General features: G+C 28.1%; 1 protein-coding gene across 6 annotated transcripts in view; it reads left to right on the forward strand.

Annotated features, from left to right (window-relative positions):
• The window catches only part of Acn (Acinus), a 56,779-nt gene that overhangs the window by 21,730 nt on the left and 9,869 nt on the right, over nt 1-25,180 (forward strand). For all 6 annotated transcript variants that reach the window (XR_010883035.1, XR_010883036.1, XR_010883037.1 and 3 more), the window contains exons 3-9: nt 8,614-8,680; nt 15,146-15,203; nt 15,870-15,991; nt 19,059-19,218; nt 19,418-19,623; nt 23,284-23,391; nt 23,930-24,212. Coding sequence is in view for 2 of the 6 variants with exons in the window: in XM_067288702.1 (XP_067144803.1) it covers nt 8,614-8,680; nt 15,146-15,203; nt 15,870-15,991; nt 19,059-19,218; nt 19,418-19,623; nt 23,284-23,391; nt 23,930-24,212 (1,004 nt within the window). In the remaining 4 variants the exon portion in view is untranslated. The remainder of the gene's footprint in view (nt 1-8,613; nt 8,681-15,145; nt 15,204-15,869; nt 15,992-19,058; nt 19,219-19,417; nt 19,624-23,283; nt 23,392-23,929; nt 24,213-25,180) is intronic.

A 25,180-nucleotide genomic window follows, 5' to 3' on the forward strand; every position in this document is an offset into this window, starting at 1 on the left:
AGCAGGTGCAGGTTATGCAATGTGCATTACTGTCAGTTTTAACTGGTAACTGTGAATTCATCAAACAGCTTTTCTTTTGTCTAAACTTATTAAGAGCATCTTTAGAAAATGTGAAAAATCTTTTGTATGCCATAGACATACTTATTAGGCTGCAATTTGAAAAGGTTGTAGACCTATAAATTCCCACTATCATCCATTCATCTGTCTGTCCTTCCTTAATCTTGAAAATGGAGTTAGATAAATGAAAGACAAGACCTTAGGAGCAGGAGGCTCTGATAAACTATATATGAATTTCTAATACAAACTGGAAGTCACGTTATTTCTATCTTAAAATTTCTTCCTGAAAGGAGTTACAGTAGATGGATGACTGTGTGAAAATTCGAACCCGCCGGAACCAAGCCGTTAATAATAAAATTATTTTATTGCTTGGTTCCCATGGAAAAAATATGAATCAGGAGGAACAAGAGTCGAAAAACGTGGGTTGGCGAAACGGAATAACGTGACCGAGGGGATAAAAGGGCGACGAGGGAAGACAGGGGGGGCCGGTTACGTTCTGTCAATTAGACTGTGTGTGTGCGCAATATCGAGGGAAACCGCCCGAAATCGACGGAATACGTTGACTACGAGGACCGACCCGGATCACGAGGTATGACCCGAATTTATGTACACTCTCCCTCCGCGGATCCAGGAAGAGGCGACCATCGCGCGCCTCTTCCTGGATCCGCGGAGGGAGAGTGTACATAAATTCGGGTCATACCTCGTGATCCGGGTCGGTCCTCGTAGTCAACGTATTCCGTCGATTTCGGGCGGTTTCCCTCGATATTGCGCACACACACAGTCTAATTGACAGAACGTAACCGGCCCCCCCTGTCTTCCCTCGTCGCCCTTTTATCCCCTCGGTCACGTTATTCCGTTTCGCCAACCCACGTTTTTCGACTCTTGTTCCTCCTGATTCATATTTTTTCCATGGGAACCAAGCAATAAAATAATTTTATTATTAACGGCTTGGTTCCGGCGGGTTCGAATTTTCACAACTGATATGACTCTTAAAGGAAAAGTGTGATGTACAGGGGCAAGACACTACAGTACTAATTTGAGGTGGAGAGCATATATTTTAAATTAAATAGATTAAAATTTGCAGCCTGGCATTGTGATGATGATACAATAAATAATTGCTTGATTATCATTATAATTTTTCCTGAAACATGTAAATGAATACCTCACTTTTAGTATTCTTTCATTTACTTTGTGTGTCAATCCATGCTTTAATTGATATTGTTAGATACTTCTATCTGAATTTGTATCTTGAAAGCTGATAAGTTTCAGGTAATTTTCTCTATATATATTATTTATAACAACACTTAAGAACTGTTTAGAAGCCGACTATTGACATTGTCCTCTCTTAGTTCTCTACAGCAAATACAAGCTAAGTGACCAACTCTCAAACTTGTGTCATTGGTTATTATTGACATTAAAATTTTTCCATTTAATTTTTTTTACTGTTTTAGCTAATATAGTAATAAATATTATGATAGATTTAAGTAATAATGTTCTTTGATAAATAAAACAATAAAAAATTTATCATTTAATGGCTGTTTCATTTTTAAAACTTAATACAGTCTAGGTAGTTCCATCTGAAATATTCTGTTTTTACATTTCAATTGTATTAAAATTACATCTAGGACTTCTGAACTAAAATATTAAAAAAAAATGTTTGAGATACCTTCTAAACTGCATAGACTACTAGAGTTAGATTTTCAACAGCTATTTCAGCGATATGAGTTATATATATAAAAAAAAAATTTATTTGTTTTTCTGTTCTAGCAATTTTTTATATGATATACACTGGTTAACCACAGGAAGTTATACTAATATGCTTCATTATGTCTTATCAACATTTCTGAAATTATTATTAAAATAAAGATTGAACTAAGAATTAAGTTGCTTTTTTAAAAAATTAGCAATATTAATTGTTCAGTGACAAGAACTGGTTTAGTTTGAAAACATGTGATTTCCTGTATATGAAATGACAATCTAATCTCAGTGATATAGCCATTTGCTAGTTTGACATGTCCAGTTGATTCTCAGGTATTATTGGATCTACAGTAGAGCATCGTTTATCTGAAAACCGGTCAACCGAAACGTCTGTTAACCGAAAGCTTTCCAGTCAGACTGTGTAGTGCTGAATCGAACGTTTTTCGTACTAGATTAACTTCTAAAGTATAATTTTTTTGTTTTTATATTTTTCAATATATTGATTATAATTGATTATAAAAATTGATAGTACTTTGTTACTTAGTACTTTGTAGATATTTTGTTTGTACAAAATAAAGAAATAATTTTTAACGATACGATAGCCTCAATTATTATTATAAAAATTTTCGTTAGGCTTAAAATCGACAAAAATTCAACACAAAGCGACAAGCAATGAAGAAAAATTTCAACATCGGATAGGTTAATATATTTTTTCGTACATAATTGGTTATCCGAAAAAATCAGTTATCTGAACAACCCCAGTCCCCAATTGATTCGGATAAACGATGCTCTACTGTATTGCCAAATCATAGACAAGCTTTCATTTAGTTCAAACTACAGTTTTCAGTAAATTTAGTAGAAATTTACCCATTTGGCAATTTGACTACTAGCAACAGCATACTCAGGTGTTTTAATCAATAGTACAACTTGTTTTTCTGCATCATTAACAGTTGACTCCATGCCGTCAGTTTCATTTATGCACTTAATTATTTTTGTTACATCATTTGTATTCATTTATTATTATTATTTTTATTGTGTTTAAATCATTAATTCATCAAAATGTCTCTCTCAATAATCTGGCAATCTTCTTAATCTGATACTGTTCCAATCCTATATAAGTTAGATTACCAAGATTATATTGTTTAAGTAAGTTTTGATATAGATGATTTTGGGTATTTGTGCGATTTTAAATACATTGCTATCTATTTTTATTAGTTATGCAACGAATATTCGGTTACTATTCGGTATTCAGCCTATTTGGCTTATTTTTCGCTATTCGGCTGAATACCTAAAAACAGGAGTAAAAAATAACAAAAACACAGTAATGAATTATTTTGGTATTTAGATTTAATGTTATTGGGTTAGTGTTGTTTGTTTATATTTATTTATAACTTATAACATGTACAAAATAAAAAACAGAATAATATTAGTGACATGTATTCACAATTTATAATTACAAAGATCAGCACATGTACACACCTATTTGTTCAAGAATTGTCACACATCTAGGGTCTGACCCTGCCTATCCTTCTTTTTAAGCACTTGTCTTTGCTCTTTCCTTTCTCTTTCCTGTATCACTCTAGTCCACGTATGCCTATGCATACATCATAATGTGCACACGCAATACTTTTGATTTGTCACTTTTCCTTCGTAGATTTCCCATTTTACAATTACATGACTCATAGCCTGGTGATAACAGAGAAAAGAGACAGATAAAACGTCGGTATAAGTCACAGTTATGATTTCACAGATTCGAGACAGCTTAGTAGCCTGAACGTCTCCAGGCTTTTGCCCATGCACACTAAGTGACTTTCATTACAAGCATTTAGCTTTCTGAAGTCTGTGAGAACAGTTATTTGGCATTGACGGCCATGAATTTTGTGCCAGTAAGCTGCCTTGACTTGTTCAATTATGTTATCAACTCAATTTCATATTTATTTTCACATTTTCACTTCGCAATCCTTCTCTGTTCTTTTTCCATTATTTACACGTATAAGTCATTTCATTGTTATCCACATTTGATGATATCACTTATCACATACTGCCGTGACGCTCATGTCTATCTGCTACGACTGTCAAGAATTAACACAATTGGCAAAGCATAGTGACAGTGGGCCAATACAGAGCAGGCTCCTTGCCATAATGCAGTTTGTGTGCCAATTTTTGTACTTGCATTAATCAAGCCAAATAGTTTGGCCAAATACAGGTATATTTTGGGTTACGTTGTTTTGAGTTAAGTCGTTCTTGATTGTACGTCGTTTGTCAAAAAATATATATGAAAAAATAAAAATCAAGTTTAAATCATTTTATTTGACTTTACGTCTGTCTGCCACAAATATTGAAGTCGTAATAACACTAGAAAAGTGTTAGAAGCACATAAAATCATATTAAAATATGTACATTTACAGTAAATGTGTACATCATAAATCCTAGAGAACGAAATATTGAAAACATCTGTGACTTTGTGTTGTCGTCTTATTTAGCAGTCTTTATTGGTAAATTTTACGTAAATTAGTTTATTTTTACTATCACAAAATAATTTTAATAACTGTGTTTGTTATTAACCTTACAAAATCATTTTATTTTATAATGTCTTAGAGCAAACCACATTAACAAATAGAGTCTGTGATGTACTGTAAACATCGCCAAATTGTAAACATGTACATTTACAGTATGTACTGTACATGTATTTGTAAATTTAGATAAATTTTAGTTTTTAATATAGTACAGAAAAGAAAGTAATTTGTTTGTAAAGCTTAAAATAGATTCTTATTAACCATATATTATTAAAAATGCATTAATAAATAAAATACAGAACTGGGAATGGTTATTTGTGGTTTAGCCTAGTGACAAGTAAATTCGACTTAAGGAACTAATTACTGGCGTAAGGTGAGGTATACCTGTATTTGGCAATTCGGCCTTGCTTCTGGCTGAATATTCGGTATTTGGCTTGAGGCCGAATATACTATTGGTTGCAACATTAATTTTTATAGATAAAGATTTACTTTCAGTACCCATATTTCGAAAATTATAAACAGGACATGCATGAATTTAAATTTTTTTAACAATTTGGATTAGGTTTTATAAGTTAAAAAATTTAACAAAAAATTTCTATAAATTTTTAACTTGGTTTGTTACAAGCATTTCAAACTTGAGTATTCTTTTTCTGTTTGAATGAAGTATGCTAATGTTGCTAAATATGAAAAATTATGCAAAATAAAATAAAATGTATAAATAGTTGCAATATTGATAGTAATTTTCAAACCTTTATGATTCTTAAAAAGTAAAAAATTTAAATTTATTTATTAAAATTTCTTAAAATATAATACAACAAAAAATTCACTTATATTATTAATGATACTACAGTTTGTGAATAAGACAGTCATATTTCAGAGTTGTGCTATTTAAATTTTTTTGTTTATATCATGTGTAATATATATTTATTAATCTTGTTTTAGAGATGCATTTGTCTGTAGCAATGGTTCTCAATCTTTTTGAAGTTAGGGAACACTAAACTTCCACATTTGTTTTCCACGGAACACTTACTATACATCAGCTTTAAAGCAGGGGTGGCAAACCTTTTTTGAAATCAAGAGCACTTGGTCTAGTAGATGACAACATTGGTGTTTGCTAAGTCATGGCTCCTAGGCTGTCCAGCTTGCAATGTACCAATGCCGTACAAAAATTATTTTACATTGTATTGATTTTTCTTTTGCAACAATTTTTAATTGTATTTGTTTTTCACAGAGCACTCGTGGTCCACGCCATGGATTGAGAACCACTGGTCTATAGATAATATATGGCAACCTTATCATTAGACTTATTATTATTAAGTAATAACCAATTATAGAACTTTATTACTTCTTTGAAACCTCCAAAACTTAAGTCAAACAATATCTGACAATACAACTTAGCTATGGATAAGAATTCATGTTGAGAAAAAGAAAAAAATAACATTATTAATATTGGTATCAGGAATGTTTTGGGTACAATACTTAACAAAATAATTTATTAAATTAAAAGAATAAAAAAATTACTCTTTTTGATGAAGAAAAACTAAATCTAAAATTAATTAATGGAAACGTACAAACTTGTGGTATAAAATGATTTAAAAAAAAAATCTAAACTAAAATAATTCTGTGGTTCAAATTTGTAGAAAAGAATATTGACAATTTATATTCTGAACTGAAAGCAAACATGATACAGTGGAACCTCTGTATATGACCTTAATCCGTTCCTGATGTTTGGACTTATACCGAATAGGACGTATACCAAACCAACCTTTCCCATAAGAAGTAATGTAAAAATGATTAATCCGTTCTCATGTAAAAAAAACCTCCTCTTGATATGGTATATTAATGGGGTTGTAAAATAATTTAAACACTGTTTGAGCACATTAATAAAAAAGTAAATTTTATTATAGATTTTTAAAGTTATTACAGTATATTGTATCATATTATTTAAATCATTAAATCAAAATCAAATCAAATCAAACTCTCGTTAATATTAATAATCCATTTAGAAATTGATTTAACCCCTTTCACAACATTGGCAGATTTAATAATGCCTTTATTTTTCACGATTATCGATATTGTCGTTCTCGGAATACGGTATGCAACAGTTAAATCTTGACACACATGCCACCTTCATATTTCTCAACAATCTCTTTTTTCAGTTCCATTGTGATTGTAGTCACTTTTTTAGTTTTCTGTTGCTTTTCATTTGCCTTTTTGCAATTCATGATTAATAAAAAGTTTTACTTACAAATTAAAATCAGAAGAAATTTAACAAAGTTATAAACCATGAGACCACGAACGTCTAGTCAGGTCTAGTGCTCCTTGTTTACAGATGGCGTGTATAATTGAATTAAGTCATATACCAAACAAAAGTCGTATACCGAGCAAAATTTGTTTCGTCCAAACAGGACGTATTCTAAAGCAGACATATACCGAGGTTCCACTGTATATTTGTTTTATTGTTTTCTACAGCACATACAGTAGAATTGTTACCATACCTATCTCAAAGGTGTTATTTGAAATGGTTAGTGTTACTATTGTTTATATACCACAGCATCATTTGTCTCATAAGTTTAAAAATGTCAGATTCTGTTTTTAAAAAATTTTAAACAACTTTTCTACAGCTTAAAAAAACGTTTTTTTATAAATGAGAAGTGATTCATTGTCATAAATAAATTTTGCATTTTTGAATATCAAAAAGCCCATTAATTAGTACCTAGTACTAAAAATAGTCATTTGTGATGTTGGCAATGACAAATTTTATTTCTATTAATCAATGTATTACATCAAGTATATAATTGTACAATACATTCTATCTTATGATGATGACTTAAATTAAAATGTTCCTTTACACTCATTGTCATAAAAATTAGTTTACCAAGGAGTTGTCAGAATCCAACAAAATTGTACCTGTGTGAGGGTAATCGTGATATAAGTAAGTGATTACAAAATGAAAGCAAAGGGATTGTTTATTGCAGAAAATACCACAAATGAAAGGAGGTTCTACTACTCTGTTGGGTCATCTCTAGCATGAATACATGATGTGATATGGGCAGGCATGGAAGCATACAGGTGCTGTATGGCATCTTGCATCATTTTAGTTTACAGTTGCTGCAAGCACTGTGGACTAAGATGATGCAAAATGCTCTAATTCAGCCAAACTCCTAGGCTGTCCAGCTTGCATCCCGGTGATTCCAGACATGTTCAATCTGATTTGAAGGACATAACATTTCAGTTTATTCATCCAAAAAAAACTTTTTTAAGTGGTTATAAAAGTGAACTTTATATTTGTTTAACCTATTCCGTGTTGTTCCTGAGATATCTCTTTTCTGCATCAGAACGTTAATGACACTAAGGGTCGATTTACACACAACAGTGACCGTTTGGTGCATAAACATCAATAAATATCACACACAGCCAATCAGAGTTTCATCTACAACATGTGATCTGTATTCTGTCAATCATACAAGTGTCGTACATAAAACTCTGATTGGCTATGTGTGATATTTATCGATGCTTACTGCACTGTGCCGGCACGTCACTGTTGTGTGTAAATCGACCCTAAATCTCACCACACATCATAATTATCATATTAAAACTAACTTATGAAATATAAATTTTTGTTTTCACATTTTTTAATGTGTCTATTTTGTTTGTGCAAAATAAAAAAATAATTCTGGATGATACAATAGCCACAATTTTTTTTTTTTTTTCTAAAACGTGTAACTTTTGTTAGGCTTAGCATCGACAAAAATTCAACATGAAGCAACACACATCAGAGAAATGTTTCAACATAGGATAGGTTAATGTTATCATAGAAAATATAATCAATTGAAAAATTTCAGAATTTCCAAAACTGTTTAGGTGATTTATTTAAAATAATATAAACTTGATAGGTTTGAAATATTTATTAGGAATTTATGTTACATTTATTTTACACTATATCTTCAGTGTTCATGGATGCAGGTGTTAGGGAATTCAATCATTTGCAATTGGAAATACATGTACTAAAAATAGTAGTAATACATAGTCTTGGAACAAATTACAAATTTATGTTGAAAATAGAACTCAAAGTCAACAATTTGATATTTATGAAGGATTACTTGGTTCCAATTATTTACAAACATGGAGATCAGTGTTATAGTTCACCATAGATAATATTTTAAGTTATTATTTGATATAACTCTAATTTATATATGATTGATATAATAAAATATCTTTTTTTTTCTTTGTAACATTACATCAAAGTATATCTTGTAATTACTTGTGTCCAGTTAAATAAATTAATATGTTAAGCAATATTAACCTTATTCTAATCACTTAAAAATTTTATATATTTCAGAAAAGAACATAAATTTTCCAGTCAAGAAGAAACTGAAGTGTCTGATCACAGAGAAAAACAGTTATCTGTAAGATTCACTATACTTCATATTTTTAATAAAAGACAGTATACATTTTTTATTATATATAGATATATGCTCACTTTACTGATATTGTTTATCAGTGAATTGTTGTTATGGTTGAATAGATTTAATTAATAAATCAGGGATAAAATATAAAAATACTTATTTTTTAATTTAATTTAAAATTTTTAAAAATTTTAATAAGATAATATGATAGATTGTATATACTAGTTATGGATGATCACAAATTAAATCTGGACTAGAAATGACTTACTTCTACAAATTGTATTAATAAATTAATAATTATATTCAAAATTTTTAATATACAGTAGAGCATTGATTATCCAAATCAATTGCAGACTGGTTTGTTTGGAAAATTGATTTTTTTTTATAACCAATTATGTACGAAAAAATACATTATTAATATTGTATATTAGTATATCCCATGTTGAAATTTTTCTTCATTGTGTGTCGCTTTGCATTGAATTTTCGTCGATGTTAAGCCTAACGAAAATTTTTATAATAATAATTGTGGCTATTGTACTGTTAAAAATTATTTCTTTATTTTGTACAAACAAAATAAATATATTGAAAAATATAAAAACAAAAAAATTATACTTTAGAAGTTAATCTAGTGTCAAAAACATTTGATTCAGCACGACACAGTCCGACTGGAACACTTTTGGTTAACCAATGTTTCGGTTGATCGGTGTTCAGATAATCAATGCTCTACTGTAATTAATAATAATTAGTTAAAATATACACTAGTGACTTGATACAGTGGTACCTCTGTATACATCTGCTTTAGAATACGTCCAATTCGGAATATGTCCTGTTTGGACGAAACAAATTTTGCTCGGTATACGACTTAATTCAATTATATGCACCATCTATGAACGAGTAGCACTATTGGTGGACTAGACCAGACTAGATATTTGCGGTGCCACGGTCTATAACTTTGTTAAATTTCTTCTGATTTTAATTTGTAAGTAAAACTTTATTATTTTTATTAATCATGAATGCAAAAAGGCAAATGAAAACTAAAAAAATGACTAGTATCACAATGGAACTGAAAAAAGAGATTGTTGAGAAATATGAAGGTGGCATGCGTGTTCGAGATTTAACTGTTGCATACCGTATTCCGAGAATGATGATTTCGACAATCGTGAAAAATAAAGACGTTAAATTTGCTAAGGTTGTGAAAGGGGTTAAATCAATTTCTAAATGGATTATTAGTATTAACGAGAGTTTGATTTGATTTGATTTTGATTTAATGATTTAAATAATATGATACAATATACTGTAATAACTTTAAAAATCTATAATAAAATTTACTTTTTTATTAATGTGCTCAAACAGTGTTTAAATTATTTTACAACCCCATTAATATACCATATCAAGAGGAGGTTTTTTTTACATGAGAACGGATTAATCATTTTTACATTACTTCTTATGGGAAAGGTTGGTTTGGTATACGTCCTATTCAGTATAAGTCCAAACATCAGGAACGGATTAAGGTCAAATACCAAGGTTTCACTATATAATGCAGTCCTTGGAATTCAAAAAATTTAACTGTTTTATCTATGAGGCTGCTTTATAAGGAGTATCCTTTCTGCATGTGTAAGAATAACCAATGGCAGTTAAGTTGTTTAACAACTTATCATTCATCCTCATCCTCTACTGTCCATTTTGTTTCAGCTTTTTCTGTATAAAGACATTAAGGTCCAGATTCTATGGAAGTACATTATATTGAGTCACCAGTGTATATAAAATTTATATGATTATCAAAAATTAATTTTGTGATTAAAAAATTAAAATATTTTTATATTGCTTTCATTTAATATCTATTGAGGAATAATCATTAATTATTATAAATAAATAACGACTAACCCGTTACAAAGCTATACATCCACAAGAGCCGAATTATTGGGCTAGAGTTGGCTATAATAAATAAATAATTAATAAGACAATTTGGCACTAGAGCTTGGCGTTAGGCGCCATCTCTTACTAAACTTAATAATTTAATTATAATTATTAAGTTTAGTAAGAGATGGCGCCTAACGCCAAGCTCTAGTGCCAAATTGTCTTATTAATTATTTATTTATTATAGCCAACTCTAGCCCGATAATTCGGCTCTTGTGGATGTATAGCATTAATTATTAATCAGCTAATAAATCAGATTTTTAAGTAGTTTTGAGTTTTGTTCTTCATAATAATTCTATGGCAATACTATACAATACAATGTTCTTCATAAAAATAAGAATACAAGTTTAGCAATTTAATTCTAGAATTATATGAATTAAAAAAACTAAATTAAAATTTAAAAAAATATTATTCAAAGTTGTATTGTTCAAAGTAATTTCCTTAAAAAGAAAGCATTTTTGTCTTCACTCAGCAGTTTTGGAAGCTTTATAAACATGTTTAAATTTACAGCTGACATAACTGTAAATTTATTTAAAATTATTTTCACCTTGCATTTAATATCTGTGATTTTAGGACATATGAAACAGTAACACATTAATGAAAGAAATGGCTTATAAAAATTTCTCTTCTTTGTTTTAATGATTCAAAAGAAATTATAAAGCAACATAGCATTAGTATAGATTTTTTTTTTTTAATTTTTGTTGTTAAATTATAGTATATAGCAGTGATGGCAATCCTGTGACCCATGCAATGATTTCAAGGTATCTGCATTGAAAGTTTAGAAAGTATTAGTTTTTATAAATAACTTTTCACATGTAGATGTATATATATATATATATATATGTGTGAAAAGTTAAAATTTTTCAGCAAGAACAAGGTCTTGAAGCTGTTGTGAAAAGTCTTAATGATCACTAATTATGAACTTCAGATAGAAAATTATCATCAAATAAACAACAAATTTCCCATTGTAAATGTAATACTTGTTCTGTTATAATCACATTATTATTTTCTTTCACTTATATATAGTTTATTTAATATATGTATACATGAAAGAAAAATGAAATGATGGTAAAATAAATATTGCAAGAATTATTTTTTTATTTACTCAAATATTTTACCTGCAATTTCAAGTTATTAAATTTAGAATTCAATTTTGATTTACTACAGAGAAAGGTTTGCCATCAATGATATATGAGATGTAATATGTTACTTTTTTTTATTATAAACTTAATTAGGTTTTACAAAATCAATTTAAGCTTTATTGTCTTGGGGAAATTAATTTGAACAAAATGTGTGCGTTTAGATGAATTGGAGATATAATACTACAGGTATCTCTCATACAACACAGTTTTTCTCTAACATAGTTGAGAACATCTCCAGACAAAACATCACAATTTTTAAGTGCAAACATAGTCATAGTTATTTTTTTTTTATTCAAGCAAACATGCATGCTGTCTCATGTTTGCCCACAGATTTTAGAATATTGAAATTTTCAATGTTGTTTTGTGTCTTTCACCCAATTTTATTTAATGAGAATTGATCGTACAATTTTCTTCTTCCTTGTCCTAGCTTCCTATTCTAGCATTCCTATAAACCAGGTGTTGCCATTGATAATGCTGTTAATCAGTTATTCCCAACTGGGGGTACACGCTTGATGGTTTAGGGGTACCCAAAAAAAAAAAGTTAATAATGACAGATATACTGTAAGAATATTCAGATTCTGTATTGAGGTCTTTTGAGACAATGCGTAGTTTTAAATAAAAATATATATAAGTATATTTAAATCTGTGTCCTTCCTTCAACACTTCAATTTTAAAAAAGTAAAAAAAAAACTTTTTTACAATTGTAATTGTACGGCACCACTGTTTCATGAAATAAAACTTAGGAAAATGTGCTGCCAAGGGGTATGCAAACCAAAAGAAGGTTAGGAACCACTTCTCTAAATAAACTCAAGACTGTAACTGTGCTTTTTTTTTATAGATTAAATTAAAAGTTACTACATAAAAAAATGAAATTTTTAAAGATAGTCAAATGCAAACAAATAGGATAGATGTACCAGTTCTGGCCAGAAAACAAATTTAACTTAAAAATATAATCACAAATGAAACAAACTTTTATTGTTAACTGTTCACACAGTTAACAATAAAAGTTTGTTTCATTGGACAGATTTGAATATGTGACGATTATATTTTTAAGTTAAATTTGTTTTCTGGCCAAAACTGGTACATCTACCCTATCAGGTTTTATGAAATATAGAGAAAAATCAAGGTGCTGAGATAATTGACTTTAATCTCAATTATCAGCAGCACTGCTCGGAAGATGATGATATTTTGCCAAAACAAACAAAACTTCCTTCTTTAATGGTATTTAGCAGTGAAGAAAAAATTAATATTAACATGCAATACTCTTGATTGTGATCGTTAGTTAATTATTGATTGCTTTAATATTTCTCTTAATTAAGAAAAAGAATAGTACACTTTTACTAACTTTTGAGACCTAACCCTATTTTGTATTAGTCCTTTGTTTCATATATTCGCCTAACACGGCACTTTTCGGAACCTAACTACTGTGTTTTATGGGAATAACTGTATATTTTTATTATTTTGCTGGAAATGCAATTCCCATTTATCATCACTTAATTATGCATAATGATAGCTAACATGGAAAGTATTGAAACAACTAGCAGTTTAACAAAAGTCAGCCCCCAAAACATGGATATTGAAACTTTTTACTTTTGTTCTCTTAAAGCAAGTATTGTAAATAACTTTGTAAGACAAATGGGCAGTCATTGTTGCAACTGTTCTTACTTGTTTCACATCAGACAATCATCATACTTGGTGGTCTAGCTAGGGAATCCACAGCCTAGCCACTGTTTGCACACCTTCACATATCTACTGTCTCCAACACTTCACAGTCCAACTATGATCTCTTTGAATATCACAACATACATATTAGAGTATCATAGTGCAGAATGTCTGACTCTGAATAATTATTTTTAATCATTTATGTATTTAAAAAACATTTCAATTAAAAATACAATATTAAGAAAATGGTGTACTGCAAGTTTTCATTTAACAGTTTCATTATAATATCATTGAGGAGAGATACATTTGCAATCATTTATAATTACAATCAAACCTATGGTTACAAATACCTCAGTTTATGAACAAAATTTTGAATTCCATATTTTTTCTGGTTGCTATATGATAACTTGGTTTCCATACAAGTTACTTGGCAAGAACCATCCACAGACAGTGAATTCTGTACTTCCTGTGTTAAAGAAGTCAACAGCCCAACCAATCAATGGCAAGACTACCAATTCAGAAGTTAGTGGTGCTGAAATCATCTCATGTCATTAGATGTCACAACATGAATTATCGATGATTTTGTTATTTAAATTACATTTTAATGCGTATGCAGGAAAGATGCTATTTACATTTTTTGGCACGTGCCACAGTTGAATTTAAACCAAATTAATTCATAAAAACTGCATTAATTGACATTTGTGTAATACAAATGTCATTTTAGAATTCATGTTTAAATATGCTTATGTTAAATTATATGACAAAAATTTATCAATATAATATATATTATAATAATAATTAATATTTATTAATACTAGGTAGCCAGTTAATTAAACTAAAACTAATAATTAAAACTGGCCTTTACATCAAAAATAAAGTAAAATTACTTAATTAATTTAAATTAAAATTGAAATCAAATCAATTGAAACACAATATTTCAAAAAGTGTTGATAAAATACTTCTCTGTCTTGATATATTTTGTTATATTTCATCTTGGCAGTTGGGGTTGAGTCTCTATTTATAGCACTTCTTTGTAAAGTGTTAGTTTTGGTATATTGCCTTTATAGGCATTTTATGCATGAAATACAGCTAACAAGGTTAAAAAAACTGGTTTTGTTTTAGGCATTTGAAACAAATTAATCCATTTTACTTTATTTCAGTTGGGGAATGAATTAGGTTTGACTGTGTTGTTATTGAATTTTCATTAAAAATAAATACTGGGGGTTGCAAGCATGATCCAATTAGAATACTAATAACCAAATTATATCTTGTTTGTATCATTTAGTTTATAATAAAATTGGTTATGTTATACAGTATATTGTTTCACTCAATATATTGCAGTTTTCAAGAACCTATTGATGAAGTTAAGTGAGAACTTGCTATCCTGTAAATAACTGAATTTTCTTTATAGTCATATCAGTTTAATATCAATATTATTTCTAATAGAACCAAAAGCAATTTTTATTATATTTCTATTCATTTCTTTGTTAATATTCTGTTTTGGTCTTTTGTAATCGTTGATAGAAGTTTGCAATGAAATTAGTTATTCTGCATGTTATTACATGAGAATGGAAATTTATTATATTAATTAAAGATGATAGAAATTTTATTATAATCTATTTCATTATGAAGTATTAAATCTATAATTATTTTGTGATAAGAATAAAATTAGACCACAAATATTAATTTAAAAAATTTTATTATTTAAAACAGTTGTTTTTATTTAAAATATATTTATTTATAGGATAAAGAAGTAAAAGAGCAGTCACGAAGAATAACAACACGTAAATTATCTTTATCATGTATGCGATATTTTTATTTATTATCTTCATTTTATAAATTAATAATCTAACTAATCAGTAGAAAGCTGAATAATAATTTTCTTTACAATAAATAGTATAACCAAAATACTATTTATTTGTTGTGTTTATGTAAATAATTTGTAATGTGGTTGTATATAGAAAATGAGATTTGACCCATGTAATACCTTATTAATAAATATTGAATTAGATACAACATAGATTTTATATATTATTAAATACAAAATTATGATTTCATTTCTATATACAATAGATTATTTCTAAATAATAATGGCATGTGTAAAGAGAACCTGGAAATACTGGACCAATTTTTAAATTTAGTTTCTAAAATTCAACTAAAAAGTACTAACTTTAATTAATAGCATAGATAATACTTATCAACATAGTTCTTTGATTATAATGATAGTATCACTTATACCTTCTATTTTATATAACTATGCATTTATAATAATAATATAAACTCTTGCTAGTCACCACCTTGTCTAGATAAGAAAGCTCAGTAGTTACTGTGAAATACTGAGCAATTTAAAACAGATCATAGTTTTAATTATATTTTAGTTTTCCTATTAAATTTTATTCACTTTTTAAAATGCATAGTAAGATATTATAATGAGCAAGATAAATTTTTAATTTCTAAAATACTTTTAGCATCCAGAAAAGAAAATCAAACTCTTGGTAATTCTGAACGACCACAAAGGAAAAGAAGATGGGGTTCAAGTACAAAAGTGGCAACTAAGCCATCAGTTAGTATTTCAACTGATTCCCTTAAGGTAAAAATTGCATTTTATTGTGAAAGATTTATTCTGTAATTATCATTTGGATTTCTTAATAGATTTGTTACACAGAAATCTTTTCCAACTTGCTGATAACATGAACATACATGGAACAGTTAAAAAGTAATGCCTCCTTTTTTCCCTCATTAAATAGGTTGGTAATATGAGAAATTTGAATTTGGTACAATTTCTCCTATCTTCATCTATAGTCATTCACAATAACAGCTTTGTAAGTCAATAGGTTGCAGCTTAGCATTGTTTTAGAAAATGGCTGATGTCAACATATGTATAAAATAGCAATCTGTGATAGAATTCCTGACTGCAGAAGGTAAAACACTGAAGGCCATGACATACTAGGTGATTTTTGTGGGAAACATGTCACCAGGCAATAGAAAAACCTGTTTTTTGGGCAGTGGAAGAACAGTCATTGGGGGTGTCAAATTGCTTTAACTTTGGAAGACAAAAACTCTCCTGTCGCTCACTGTAACTAATGAGTGCACATAGATTTATCACATGAGTATAACTCTTGTTTACAGCACAAAAATAAAAATGGAGGACAGTCATTTGTCGACAGTTAATAGGATATGATGTTTAATTTCATTAATACAATCATAAGAAACAATTTACAGTATAATCACACTATTAAAGAATAACACAGGGTACTCAAATATACATAATTTTGAGTCATTAGCAAAAATTTATGATTACCAGGTAGAAATATTGATCATATGACTCCTTGTGTGTCCAGACATCACTGAACATCAACAGGTTTTTGTCACTCAGAAACATGTCTCCAGGATGAGAAATCATCTAGTGTGACACAGCCTTTTGAGTTGCATTGATGAAAGGCTGAAGAATGTTTATGGGAATGCAACAGTGGATGTCAGCATTGTTAGATGCTGGGTTACAGAAGCCTGTATGGAAGCTGAAGAGCAAACCTTGGCTGATAAAAAGTGAAGCAGCTGACTGGTCACTGCAGTGATTTCATAGAACATTAACAACTCTATGAGATAATTTGTGCTGACTGCCAGGTAACAACTAATGAATTGTGCTGCTGCCTGCTTACTATTGGTAAAGGCAGTGTGATGTACAGTACATTATTGATAAACTGGACTACTCAAAGGTTTTTGTATGGTGGCTACTGAAAATGTTGACCAACCAGAATAAAGAAGCAAGGAAAACAAAAGTTATTGACCTGTTGCACCACTTCGTTACAGAAGGGGAGGAGTTCCTGGCAAAAATTGTGACGAGATAAGACTAGTTTATTTCTTTGAACCTGAATCCAAGAGGCAGTCAATGGAATGGCAACACACATCACCTAGGAAGAAAAAAATTCAAAAATGTGTCATCCACAGGAAAAGTTATGGCAACAGTGTTTTGGGTCATGAAGGATGTGATTCTGGTGGATTTTTTGGATCACAGGTGCATAATAAATTCTGTTCAATATATCAACACCATGAATAAGCTTAAAGCATATCTTTGGCAAATTCACCCAACAAAAGCTCCTGTTGGTGTTGTTCATTTTCATGATCATGCAAGACCACATACTAGTGTGCAAACCATTTGAGAGGTTGCAAAAAATGAATAGGAGGTTTTGCCTCATCCATCATACAGCCTAACCTAGTATTATCAGATTATCATCTATTTGGGCCACTAAAGAAAGCTCAGTGTGAGAATCACTTTGAAGAGGAGACCCTGAAAAATTCTGAGAACTTAGGAAAGATATAGCTACATGCTGTGTAAATTTCATTTAGTTTTCTTGTAAAATAAGAGAGAAACAAAATAGGGTGCATTACTTTCTGACTGACCCTTACATAATATTACATAAATTCTTTCTTTTAAAACTTTTTGCTTTATTCATCAAACTTTTGAATTTAACTGTAGAGTACTATGTCTTTGCACTTTTCTTTAATTTTATTGAAACTTTAAAAACCATAAAGATTAATTTCCATTGGACAAAATGCTTTTGTTATTAATGATTAATAAACAGCTTTTAGTTATGTTGATTATTGATTGTTTTAGTTAAGAAAAAACAGGTAGCTTTTTGCTTATATTTTGTTTCTCTTGGCAATGATGATTAAACCATTAATCAGTTATATTAATCTAATATATATTTATGAATTGAATTTCCAGTGTCACAATAAAAATTATGAATCATTTTGCAGACCATTGAAGGAGTAAAGTAGGCCTTATCAGTTGTCATCAATCTACTCAGTCTGGAAAAATTATAAAATTATCAACAAGTTAACTTATTTATTCAAAAATTATGTAAAATAATACAACAAATCTACAGGGCTAGTTGTTGTAAAGTGTGATAATTTACTAAAACAGCAAAGTAAGAATAAGAAAAAAATAAAATTTAGAATCAATGATACTGGAAAATGTGTGTTTTGATCTTTTAATTCAAGTCAACACACATCTTGGACAAAATTATAAGATTGAAACAGAAGTATACTGAATTTCATCACAAAGTATTGATTGATGCATTAGAAATCAATTGTTATGCCTTTTTTAAGTAGCTCTTGCAGTAATCTGTTTGTCATGGATGATGTGATTGTTTCTAACAAACTTATATCCACGTTCCCCTCATGAAATTTGTATGCCATTGTTTTCTGTATCATAATGGCAGTAGAGTTTAGGATTTCATCTACAGATCATTTTGCTTCTGGCCACAAGATGAATTCATTTTCATTCATAAAATTTGATTCATTTTTCTTTAATCAAATATTATTAAAACTAATGCAAAATTTCTATAAAGTTTTGCATTAGTTTTAAGTGTATTTAAAGTAATGTAAAAATTTGAATTCTACAAAACAAAACTTTTTCATTTATTAATACTTTAATTATATTTGATAAATAAAGCCAAAGATGACTGTTCTAAAAAAATTTACTGAATTTAATGATTGAATTCATAAATGTATACATGTAGTTTAGAAAAGAGCAATATGTATTATTTTTCTAGTATTATGAGATTTTTTGTAGAATATTTATTTTTATTAATTTTTGCATTTATTATCTAGTGAATTGACAATCTTAAAATTTTTTATTTTTGTTATTTTTTCAGGATCTAATACCTGATTACAAACCAGTAGTAAAAAATGTTGTTTTATCATCAGAAGAATTAACTCCTACTGCTAATACACCTGAGGAGGAAGCTTTATTTGGAAGTCAGGAATTAAATAATCAACAGACTGAAATTCCTGGAATTCCAGAAATAAGTGAAAGTAAATTATTCTCATTATCTTTTTTAGTTAATACTTTTGAATTAAGATTTAAATTATAAAATTTTATATATCTAACAAAAAAACTTTACTTTTTTATCTTCGACTATATTAAAATAATGTTTTAGATTTTGTAATAATTTTAAATTATTAATACAACAAAAGTACAGTTAATAAATACTGATTAAATATTATTTTCTAGCTGATCTGGTAAAAGAAGATACATCAAAAGAAGAAAGTCCTCATCCTCCCACTCCACCACAGAATCCACCATCATGCATTATTCATATTAAGAATTTAGTTCGTCCATTCACTCTTCAACAGTTAAAACAAGTACTACAGAAAACTGGAACAATTGTAGAAGGAGGATTTTGGATTGACAAGATTAAATCAAAATGCTATGTAACTGTAAGTTTCCATTAAAATAATTTGAGATCAGGTTATACAATTTATGCATAATTGATACTTATCTATAACCTTTTATATTTTAAAATTGGGGTTTTTTTCATTTTACTAATAACTAAAATTTTCAAAAAACATCAGATGCTATTATCAAAGATTGTGTTAGGTTTGGAACTAGATATTTCTGATAAATTATATTATAGATTTAAATTGAAACGGTTGCTTTGAGAGGATTTAAAAATGCAGTAAAATTCAATTTTGTAGCAAAGACTAACTATTATTTACTACTATAAACTATATGCAAATGTTTTATTCTAAACATTCATCAGTACTATTTCTGATTTAGAAATCTAGAATAATTAGAATTATTGATCACAAAATTCTAAAAGCCTTGTTATTAATAATAATAAGGTAGCAAGCAACAAGTAATTATTTGCAGAGAGATTGAATTATTAAACATATATAATATTTTCATTGATTTAGAAAGCTTCCGAGTTTTTTTTTTTTTTTAATTAACTAACTAAAAATTAAAATTGGTTAATTTTTAAATGTCTGTTAATATACTGTTTATAGTTTTTAGTTTTAACATTGCAAACACTATCACAGGATGAGAAAATGAAAATATAGTCTTTGTAGCTGTCAAAAATTTAATGTTTTTACTTTAATTTGAAACCATTTTTAAATATTTCTTGTATACAGCAGTTATCAATGAATGATATTATTGTGTAAGTAAAATAATTGTTGGGCTGCAATTTGAAAAAATTGTAGACCTATAAATTCCCACTGTTGCCTGTCTGTCTGTCCTTCCTTAACCCTTTCCCGGCCAGGGTACCGATCTATCGTTACCCTAATTGTTTCGCAAAACGGCCAGGGTACCGATTCATCGTTACCCTGTTAAAAATCGATTTTTATAGAATTTATCTACAACAGATGTCAGCACTTGACAGTATCGTCTTGTTTATCGTCTGTTTCACATATTTTTGTCCAGGTGGTGTTTTGTCGTCGTAAAAAATTTTAATTATCGATGTTTTTTCCTTAATTTTTTATTTTCTGATAATTTTTTATTTTATTTTTAGCATATTCATGCAATAATATTACTATAATAAGTTTATTCAGCTATAATATGTTAATGCATCATAAATATTCAAGTTATGACCTTTCAGTTCCGATATTTTATATATTTTTTTAATTTTTAATTATTTTTTAAATCTAAAATATCAGCAAATGTTACATCTATTGCTACTGGTAATCATATGTTTATTACGAAAATAAATAATCTTGTTTGATATAAAATGAATAAAGTATATTAGTTCATTATATTAGTTGAAAGCAGAATAAAGTTCAGATTTCAAACAAATGTGTGATATAATGTGCGATTATTTCACAAGGAATAAACGTACATGCATAAATGTTATATCAAATTGTACAGAACAATATTGTATGTCCTATTGGCTCAGTGACAATAAGAATGAAGTAACCAGACAATGTTAATTTTGACAAATAGTAACAAATTTTCAAGTCTGGATGTCAGTTATCATATATATTTTTTTTTTCTCATAAATTTTTCAAACAAACTTTATCAAAATATGTTGTATTTAAAACTAACTATATTGATAAATATATGTGATTTTTTTCATATGAATAAAATAATAATTTAATTTTTAATGAATTTTTAAAATAATATTGCCTGATTCACCTATTTTGCCCTTGGCCGTGTTACAAAATAAGTGGGCATGGCAGACGGCAGGCTAAGGGTTAATGTCAAGAACAGTTAGATATAGATAGATAGATGAAAGTTGAGACCACATATGGAAAGCTTAGGGATGGGAGGCTTCGATATACAAACTTTTAGTTTGTACCAGAAGTCATGTTATTTCAATTCAAAAAGTTTCCCTGAAAGGATGATGACCAGCATGACTGTAAGAGGAAAAGTATGATGTACTGTACAGGGGCAGGACATTAATTTGAGATTGAGAGCATATATTTTAAATTAAATAAATTAAAAGTATAATTCATAATTGAAGCCTGGCATTGTGAAGTCATAATAAATAATTGTTATTTATGAATTATAAATTTATTTAAAATTGAACTTTTACAAGTTTCATTAGAAATTTTCTTATTTTAAAATAATGTATATATACTATTGTTGAAATACTGTATTATATAGCAAATAAATTTAAAAACCAAATAGTGATGCTTACAATATTAAATATTCAGAACTTAGTAAAATAAAATTACTTCAGTTTTAAAATATATATTTGAATTGACAGATTAAATAGTTATTTCATTTTTAAGTAAATTTATGACTTTTGTATGTAGCTCTATGAATTTCTTCAGAAATGTTTTTATCTTATTATATTAAAAAATGAAATATTAGTAACTCATTATTTTTTCTAGATAAAATGTATTATACAATAATAACCAATTATTGAATTTTTGCACTTTTAATGCATCCATATTAGGGATAATTATAATGTTTATTTGGTCAGATGAAAGAACTATTTAACAATTGTTTTATACATCTGATATATTTCATTATCTTGATGATATTTTGTTATTAATTTAGATTTGTTTTTTAAATATTTGATATTGTTTTAAATGTCTTTAAAACGATGAAATATAATAATCTAATAAAACTGTAACATACCAGGAGTGGTCAAACTTTGTCATGAAAGAAGCCATCTATTTCCTATCAAAATATGCAAGAGTCATATCCTCTATTGGAATGCTATTTTACATTATACGGGGTCTATAGTTAAAATGGTATAATCATCACTGTTATGTTAGTTCAAATGTATGCATTCTTAACTAATTAAAGAAAATTTTGTAAAAATAGTTTATTATAAATTAATTTCTTTTTATTTCATCTAAATACAGATCATGTTTCTCTTTCTTTACTTACTGGTAGAAGGTTTGTGGGTTTGAAGTTGAGGACACTATATAATTGATTTTAATATGAACATATCCTTAGCTTTCAGTTGTCTGTTCAAGTTGTAAGTTATACTTGCAATTCACTTATATCACACTGCATAATCAGCTAACTTGTGAAGTGTGTGTAGTGTTGTATGTACCAAATTTATAAAAAGTTTTGTTAGTATGGGTCACAGTAAGAGTTTAGAAGAACTACAGTTTGACTACCTTAGCTACATAGTGTTGTATAGTTTTTTTTAAAAACCTTCAGCATATTATTTTTTATATATTATAAGTAAAATAGGATGTAAAATCTAAGATTATAATTTCCTCTTCATTTTCTTTTAATATACAAAAATGTTTAGATTGTGTATGTGTTATGCAAAATGAAAAATGTTACAAATGATAAAGCTGGGTTAACTGTAAGGTTATAACTTAGCTAATTAATGTCAGATACTATATAATTTTGACTAAAGATAAGCAGTATGTATCTATGACTTTAATTAGACAAGTTCTAGTCCACTTGTTAATTCAGCCTTATCAGTAGAATAATTTTGGTTTGGTTGTGTGTGTGTATATACATTATAAGTGTTGCTTTCAATAAAATAATTTTTAATGATACTTTAAAAATAATAATAAAATTGTTGAAATGTATACTGAATGGATTTGCTATATAGGTAGTATGATGTAAAATTTAAAATGGTATATTGGTAGTTTTAATTACTAACAAAATGTTTGTTTATTTATTTATTTTAGTATGAGACAGAAGATCAAGCTTCAGAAACTAGACAAGCACTTCATGCAACAAGGTGGCCACCTTCAAATCCTAAAACACTCATAGTAGATTTTGCAACAAAAGAAGAGGTAATTTTAATTAATATTTTTATTTAAGAATTAATTGAATAGTAGAATAGTATCACAAAATGCAGCATCATATGAAAATTCTGTATTCTGTAATGCATAGTTATGACTTGAATGCTTCATTTGGCTTGAATGAGGTTCATGAATGCATTTATGAACCTCACTGAAGTTTTTATCGTGCAAATATTATTACAGTTGAACTTAATTCATTTGAATTATTGAGCAATTTAAATCTTCTGTTGTTTTCTTTGATATTTACATTTCAGTTAGCATTTCAGTCATTTAGAAGTTGTGGTAATAACCATAACTCCAACATGTCATAATACTGAGTAATTCTGGTTAGTTTCTTCACCAACTTATGAAAGATCTATAAACTTTATCTTTTGTCAGGGCACGAAACAAATATTTAACATTAGATGAATATTTAACAGCTTTTTGCATAATTTTTATCTTTTAAAAGAAATTAGTTATATATGTTGAACATTAATTTTATTTTATAGCATTTCATTTATTTATTCATTTATTATATTGTATATTGCAGTTAGATTATCATAAAGATTTACCAGATATTCCTAAATTGCAAAGTAAGGAAAAATCTGAAGAAAAGAAAAGTGGAACTTTATCTAATAATTCCAAAAAAAGGGATGATGATTATGATAAAAGAAGAGAAAAACAAAAAGACGAGAGAATGATACAACATCCGATTAGAGAATGGGATAGAGATAAATTAACTCAAGATTCTCCAGAACATGATAGGAGGACAAAAGATAGAAGTAGAGAAAGAGGTAGAAGTCCAGATAGGAGAGAGAAAAAGGAGAAAAAAGGTGAATATGAATTATCATTATTATTCTTGTCTATAAAACTTGATTTCTAAATTAAAAACATTTAAAAATTTAAGTTTTGCATTGTTTAATTTTAAATTAAGGTTGAAATATTAGTTATTTAATTTAAAAATACAAAAAAAAATATTACATTTTTTTTGTATTTTTAAATGTATTTCTAATTTTTATCAAAATGTCATATCTTTATTCAAAATAATTTAGACACAACTTTTCCTTATATTTCTTATAATTAGGAGTTTAGTTATAAGTAGTTGAATTACTTAGTTCTTTTGAATTAAGCACAAAATTATTGTGGAGGGGTTTATTTTAGTGAGTTTTTATTGTTTTATTTTAAAGTTTTATGTTTTTTTTTTTTTTTTTTTTTCCGAATTTTTCTATATTTTAGTAAGTTTTACGTTTTCAATTTTACAGTTTTACTTATTTTATTCTTACATTTTTTAAATACTTACTTATTCTAATGGTCACCATTAGATAATATTCCAGTTTCAATATTATACATTAAGGACTGAAGAGGGGAAAATTGCTCAAAATGCATTTTCTTTTGTAAAAAAAAAAAAAGAAAAAGAAAATAAAGTCTGTGTTTTCTATCAAAAAAGTGTTCCTGTGTGATAAGTTCTCCACAGAAATTTTGTGCTTAACTCCAAAGAACAAAGAGAGAACAAGAAGCAATCAAGTACTAAAGAATTACTTAGGGTTTAAAATTTGCTAATATTTAAATCTAAAATATAATAAATTAATTGATGTGAAGTTCATCTAATATATTTTAATGTATAAAATTGCAAAATTAAACAATTATTAATACATTTCTCAGCAATAATTTTTTTCCTTTGTAAAAATATTATTTTTCAATATAGTGCATAATATTTTCAGTATGTTCAAGTATCATGAATGGTATTATAGATACAAAATATTGAAATATTTGCAAATCAAAAGCAACAAATATATATATT

The sequence above is a fragment of the Centruroides vittatus genome, unplaced genomic scaffold (assembly GCF_030686945.1).
Source record: "Centruroides vittatus isolate TY-2023 unplaced genomic scaffold, ASM3068694v2 scaffold_899, whole genome shotgun sequence".
NCBI classification, from domain to species: Eukaryota; Metazoa; Arthropoda; class Arachnida; order Scorpiones; family Buthidae; genus Centruroides; species Centruroides vittatus.